Here is a 7,343-nt window from a genome sequence, read left to right on the forward strand (position 1 = left end):
GTAAATTACTGACAAATTTTATAATTTACTAAAATTAATTATAAATTACTAATAGGTCTTATAATTTATAATTGATATTAGTAAATTAATAAGTAAAATTAGTAAATTAACAACTGATGTTACTGATTGTCTAACAAGCATATGTAATTTACAATTAATTGGCAAATTAACAAATATAGTAAAAAAATTAATAACTAATAATTTTGCATAATAAGTGAAAGGTGTTTTGGTCTTTTTATCATTGGAATAGTTTGACTTTTCTTTCTGGATTAAACTGAAATTTTCAAAAAAAAATATTTAAACCCACCTAAAATTAAATCTCTACAATAATTCTTAACAAAAATTCTCCCAATATTTTCTAGAAGTCATACTTGGCCTAAAACGTAAGGCATTGGGTAGTTTTTATAATTTTTTCAATTATACTCTTATTTTATTTATTATTTCTTTTGAAAAAATGGTTTACTAGATTTTCAATTTTAACTATTGAAATGCTTATATAGGACTTCTAATGAGGTACAATTGAAAATATATATATATTTTTAAAATACTAAGATTTTAACTAATTTTTAAAACTAATATATTAAATATATGATTTTTCTTCAAATTTTTCTAATTGTTTATAGCTACGGATAATTATTATCTAATGATTTTTAGATTATAAGATTATTTTTTAAAATTAAAAAATAAATCACCAAATATTATTTTTATAAATCTTGCCCCCCTCCATGTCAATCCTGCTTCACCCCCCCCCCCCCTTCCAGTTTAGAATGTAGAGCATTTTATAGATGTTTTATGTTTGTCTACCCTCTCCTCAAAATTTATCTTCCAAGTTTCTCCTGTGGGGCAGAGAGTCCCTCTCAAACTCAATTTACTCAGAATAAGATATGCTTGTAATATAATTTTTCTAAAGTCTTCTCAATAATTGAATTTTTAAGAGCATGGCATAACGCACACTTTAAAGTTTCATCCCACAATTATTTTTTTATAAAAAAAAAATTTTAAGACCTAACTATTATTAACAATCATAAGATAATTTACAAGTTTATTGAAAATTTTAAGTGGTAAAAATAAATAATTATAATATAATGACATCTTTTACTGTAGAAGAAGAAAATCTTCAGTGTGAAAAGGAGGGGAAGAAGAAGAAAAGCTTTTACAAGATATTTTATAATTAGGAACCGAGGCCCTCAATCTGAACATGTGGATTTTTATGTCGGCGTTAATTTGTTCTAGTGACAAGTTGTGCATCCACGTGGAGGTGTATCTATTTTTATTTTTTATTTTTGCTTTTTAATTTTGGGAGAGGGGAGTCAAAAAAGTTCAGCGTCTCAGTATTTATTCCTGGCCTTTCGAGGCTTCAAGTCTGTTTCACTCCTAGTGACCACTGGTGGTTGTTCAAGTGATTCATACGATTCATCCTCACCACCATCTCTTTTGAAAAATTCAAACTGTATTCTTTAGAATCAAAGCTTGATCAGGTCGTTTTCATAGCTGCTTCCCCGTTGCATCCTCATGTTTTACTGAGAAAAATAATGGGTTCCTTCCATTTGTTTATAACCCATCATAAATCTGGAAAGTCGCTACCCTTACAGAGTTCGAAAAATTCGAAAAACATAAATAAAAAGGATAGTCAATTTTTTTGCCAATATATTAATACTAGTTCCTTCTTTCCTCGCTGTCAACCGTGCGGATGCATTTCTCATTTCTGCAATTGTGTCTTCTTCACAAAGCTCGTATTTTTCACTAAAATGGTTCTACTTGATTTCTAAAAGCATCTTTCATGGATCTGGACCGTGGGATTCGTGAAAAATCTGCTGAGGTAAGTTGGGCATTCTCGTCTGTGCCCCAAGTTTCAATCTCTTTGTGTTTTGAGGATTGAGATTTCATATTTAATTAGAATCATTTCGGTGTTCAATCCTAATGTTGGTTTTTTGTTTCCCCATTGCAGAACCTACCATGGAAGACGGTTCTGACTCTTGCGTATCAGAGCCTTGGAGTTGTCTATGGAGATTTAAGCATTTCACCACTATACGTATACAGAAGCACATTTGCTGAAGATATCACGCTCACAGAGAACAACGAAGAGATTTATGGTGTTTTCTCTTTGGTTTTCTGGGCTCTTACATTGATTCCTTTAATCAAATACGTGTTTATCGTGCTCAAAGCTGATGATAATGGAGAAGGAGGCACATTTGCTCTGTACTCGTTGCTGTGTCGCCATGCGCGAGTCAGCTCGCTGCACAATCGACAATTGGCAGACGAAGAGCTACCAGGGTACAAGAAGGGATATTATGATGCAACACCAGAGAGAAGCTTTGCCTCGAGGATGAAGATGGCGTTGGAGAAGCATAAGGTTTTGCAGAAGATTTTGCTGGTTCTGGCTTTGATTGGGACTAGCATGGTGATTGGTGATGGGGTTCTTACACCATCTCTTTCTGGTGATTATGATTTATGACTCAACTTTTTACGTGTTTTAGTCTGATCTTGAGACTTTTTGGGATCATTTAGTCATTGGTTGATTGAATTAATGCAGTTTTCTCTGCTGTGTCTGGTGTTGAGCTTTCAATGTCCAAGGAGCATCACCGATGTAAGTTCACTAATATACTTAGTCTTTTGCTAGAAAATCCCATTTTGGTCATCCAAACATGCCCCACTTGATCAATTGCCTCCATTGAAGATTTCAGTATCATCATCTTGAGACTGAAAAGTATAATTTTGTCCCAATTTATCCTTTGAGGGACACTAGAGGATTGCGTTGAAATAAAACAAACTTGGAGGCACTAAAGTGATACAGAAAATGTGAGTCAAAGTGAACCATGTGATATTAGGGTCTTCTTTGAAGGACCAAAGTTGGGCTTCTAACTTCTGTATATTTTGAGACATTTGCCATGGCATCTCTCTTTGTTTTCATCTGCACTTGTAATATTGTCGTTCTCATTTATCTGAGACTCGTGTTGTGGCACATTTCCCTTGTCGAACTCACCTGAGAACTTGTCGCCTGACAGGTGTAGAAATTCCGGCTACGTGCATCATATTGATAGGCTTGTTTGCGCTTCAACATTATGGCACTCACAGGGTTGGCTTCTTGTTTGCTCCAATAATTATCACATGGCTTTTCTGCATCAGTACTATTGGTGTCTACAATATATTTTACTGGAATCCTCAAGTATATAAAGCAATCTCTCCATATTATGTTTACCGATATTTAAGGAAAGCTCAGGGAGAAAAATTGGTGTCCCTTGGTGGAATTTTGTTGTGCATAACAGGTTTGTGTGTTTAGTTCTTGGCTACCTCTGATTTTATGCCGATAATCACATGGTCTTTTAATGCATGTTTTCAATTTCACAGGATCTGAAGCCATGTTTGCTGATCTCGGCCACTTTTCACAATTATCAATCAAGGTACTTTTTATTAAAATGATTGAATTCAGTTTAAATAAGATGAGCAAATCAACCTCCTAATAAATACAAATAAATGTTATCCAAAAAAAAAAAATACAAATACAATATAGTATACTGCTTGAAATTTCACTCCAAAAGTTGCAATTAATTTGACCTAATGTGGTAACGACTCTGTTGTTTACATTACTGTGATGCAGTTTAATGTTCTTTGTGAAGTGATTCAGTTTGATATTCTCTCTCTGCATATTTGTGCAATTTGTTCTAATTTCAGGGCTCTTGGGACCTTTGAAAGTTTTATACGCTATATATATATATATATATTATATAGTCCTTAAAAATTGCAATTTTTGTTCAAGATGATTACTGGTCTTATAGTCATCATAGTCATCAGATGTTGGTGATTTTATCTTTGGGTGGGTACATCTTTTGAGTTAGAATGTCTGCAAAGTTGCCACCATTCCTTAGTCCACAAACATGTCAGACTCTGAAAGATAGTGTCATGTTGCCGATATAGCGGAAAGAAAGGAAAAGGACAGTGGATCCTCTCAATACTTTCTTTTTGTAACCCACTTCTCTCTCCATACACAGCCTCCTTCATTGATTTAATTGTCTATGTAATTTAACAGTGGAAGATTGTTGGTTGTGGCATTAAACAAAATATATTATTCATCTAGTAACTGTCATAAAGAAACAATGTAATCTTGTCTTCAAAAGCATTCATGTGATAAGAATAAATGAAAGCCGTTTAATTAAATGGGCAATCAAATGAATTGTGAAGATTGTGTGTGGAGAGAGATACGGAGAGAAAGTATTGAGAGGATCCATTTTTGTATTCAACTGTAAATTGATGAAGTATATAGGAATTAGTGAATGTAGCATGATGAATCTCTTTATAATAGCCCGAGTAGGAATTAAAAGGTCATATTCATGGTGAATTAAAAGGTCATATTCATGGTTTATTAAATTTATGTGTGAAAAATCAATTGCTATGCCTAAATGTTAATGGCTAGAAATCCTTTTGCATATAGATGGATGGATGGCCATTGACAAAGCTAAGGTCCTGTAGAGATTCTCTGTTTTTGCAGATTTTTTTTTTTTAACTTAATTTCATTTCTGTTCCTGAACTGTTCTCCATTATGCAGTAGTTTTCCTAGACACGGTTAGAAAACACGTATTCCTTGAATAAGTTGCCACATTCTATTTCTTTTCGTTACGTAGTTTTGGAAATTTCCTGTTTATCTTATGATGATTTGTTCTGCAGCTTGCATTCACCTCTGTGGTTTATCCATCTATAGTTCTTGCTTATATGGGGCATGCTGCTTATCTATCTAAACATCACAACATCATCTACAACTATCACTTTGGGTTTTATGCATCTGTACCGGGTAGGTGGACTATTATGTTCTTCGTCAAGGAGAGGGTTAGTAAAATTGATAAACATGTTCTTAAATAACTGACATTCTTCTTCACTTTCATATCCTGCAGATAAGCTGAGATGGCCTGTCCTGGTAATAGCCATTCTTGCTGCAGTTGTGGGAAGCCAAGCTATCATCACTGCTACTTTCTCAATTATCAAGCAATGCATGGCGTTAAGCTGCTTCCCGAGAGTGAAAGTGGTCCATACATCATCCACAATTCACGGCCAAATATATATCCCCGAGATCAACTGGATATTGATGCTCTTGTGCTTGGCTGTAACCATTGGTTTCAGAGACACCAAGCACTTGGGTAATGCATCAGGTATATGACAAATCATTTCATGTTTCCTATTCATTGAAGACCATTTCATTGTTGAGTGAAGGTTCATGAACAGTTTTATTATAATCTTTCACATTCTTCCTCATGCAAAAGCCTGTCCAGCAGTGAAGCTTCACTTCTGATCTCTTCACCATAGAAACTCTGATTCCTTGTTAAGGATTGTTTTAAGTCAAGCTCAAGTTGTTGAGGGAAGGCTTATAAATAGTTTTATTATCTCTAACTATTGTCAATACAACAGCAATATGATATGAAGTAGCTAAGTAAAAAACTAGAAGGTGCATTTTTTTACGAGTTTTAGTCAGTGATTTGGGGGAAATGATGTTGTCTGGTGCTTACATCCTTACTTTCTGAAAGTGAATGACTTTATAAACTTAAAGTATATGGATTTTTCATTGGGATTGTAGGTGAGGTGGGTTCTATAAGTATTAATATCTGTTTGTTCTGGCGAGAAACTGACGTGCCGTGTTTTGTGAAACAGGTTTGGCAGTTATAACAGTTATGCTGGTCACCACTATTTTGATGTCACTGGTTATAGCAGTGTGCTGGAAGCAGAGATTTTTCCTTGCTCTTGGTTTTGTTGCTATATTTGGCACCATTGAGGCTGTCTTCTTCTCAGCTTCTCTTATCAAGTTCCTTGAGGGAGCATGGGTTTCAATTGCTTTGGCCTTTGCATTTTTCAGTGTCATGTATATCTGGCACTATGGCACTCTCAAGAAGTATGAATATGATGTCCAAAACAAGGTCTCCATCAACTGGCTACTCAGCCTAAGTCCCAACATAGGCATTGTCCGGGTGCGAGGGATCGGGCTAATTCAGACCGATCTTGTTTCTGGAATCCCGGCAATCTTCTCCCACTTTGTAACCAACCTTCCGGCGTTCCACCAAGTCCTAGTCTTTCTCTGCATCAAACACGTGCCAGTTCCTCACGTCTCACCTAAGGAACGGTTCCTCGTAGGCCGAGTAGGGCCAAGAGAGTTCAGACTCTACCGGTGCACAGTGCGCTATGGCTATTGCGATGTCCCCAGAGATGACATGGAGTTTGAGAAAGATCTTGTGTGCAGCATAGAAGAGTTCATTGGCACAGGAAACGATAGTACCGAGCTCAATGCTTCTTCTTCTTCAAGCAAGGAGCTCGAACAAAATCAGGACATGGCAGTTGCAGGGACATGTTCCACACATACCATAACAATGAACGAGGACACTAAGAATCCGAACAACATAGACTCAGCTGAGACGTCAGAGATCCAACCCAAGAAGAGGGTGAGGTTTGTAGTGCCGGAGGAGAGTCCGAGGATTGACAATGGCGGTAGAGAAGAAGAACTAGAAGAGCTTATGGAAGCAAGGGAAGCTGGGGTAGTTTACATTACAGGGCAATCTTATATGAGAGCTAAAGCAGGGTCTAGCTTGCTGAAGAAGTTAGTGATCAATGTTGGGTATGAATTCTTGAGGAAGAACACTAGGGCACCAGCTTATGTCCCTGACATGCCTCATGCATCATCTTTGGAAGTTGGGATGGTGTACCGAGTTTGAAATTTTGGTTTCACAAGAAATATAGTTTGTTGTATAGGTTAGATGATAAGTTATGAATACACACACCACTCGTGGTAGATATGAATACAAATTTTGTTCTTTTTACTTCAACTCGATTGGAAAATTGATTTTTCTTTGTTCTCTCTCCTTTTTCTTGGCTAGGATAGTGGGAAATAAATAATATCATGGAGAATTGCATTTAAGGATCATTTAAGTAAATTATTTACATATAAGGATCAACACGAAATGGATTATTATTAAAAGGAAAATGTGATTTTTTCTCCCTTGAATGGGACTTGTTAGTCTTTATTTGTGAGTAATTTTCTTGAGTAGTCATTAGATGTGATTCTCCCTAAATAAAAAATATATATTATTGTGCCTTAGGATATGTTATGTTAAAAGAATAGAAGTAATTCTTTAGGTGTTGTGATAAAGTTATAATGGTGAGGGAGAATTTTAAGAGTTATTATTGTCTGGTCATGAAATGAAGCTCGTGGTACCCCCAAAATAGTTTGTATTATTAACGAGGATGGAGATTATTTAAAAAAAAAACCATTGGGCATTGTTTGATTTAATTTATTGAGCTTTCTGAGAGTATTCTTTCTAAGAAGCTAACTTTTCAGAAAATTTAAAAAATGATTGCGTATTTTATTT

The 7,343-nt window shown here is 35.4% G+C and overlaps 1 protein-coding gene across 1 annotated transcript; it reads left to right on the plus strand.

Moving 5' to 3' along the window:
• The first annotated feature begins 1,389 nt into the window (after positions 1-1,389).
• Positions 1,390-6,800, plus strand: LOC129321580 (potassium transporter 6-like). Its single transcript, XM_054967401.1, has 8 exons — positions 1,390-1,819; positions 1,949-2,438; positions 2,534-2,587; positions 3,006-3,266; positions 3,349-3,401; positions 4,663-4,786; positions 4,887-5,141; positions 5,638-6,800. The coding sequence occupies exons 1-8, from the start codon at positions 1,781-1,783 to the stop codon at positions 6,687-6,689; spliced, it is 2,328 nt and encodes a 775-aa protein (XP_054823376.1). The 5' UTR covers positions 1,390-1,780; the 3' UTR covers positions 6,690-6,800.
• Positions 6,801-7,343: the final 543 nt, after the last annotated feature.

Source organism: Prosopis cineraria, unplaced genomic scaffold (genome assembly GCF_029017545.1).
Source record: "Prosopis cineraria cultivar Desert tree isolate PC_DT_omini unplaced genomic scaffold, ASM2901754v1 PC10, whole genome shotgun sequence".
Taxonomy (NCBI): domain Eukaryota; kingdom Viridiplantae; phylum Streptophyta; class Magnoliopsida; order Fabales; family Fabaceae; genus Prosopis; species Prosopis cineraria.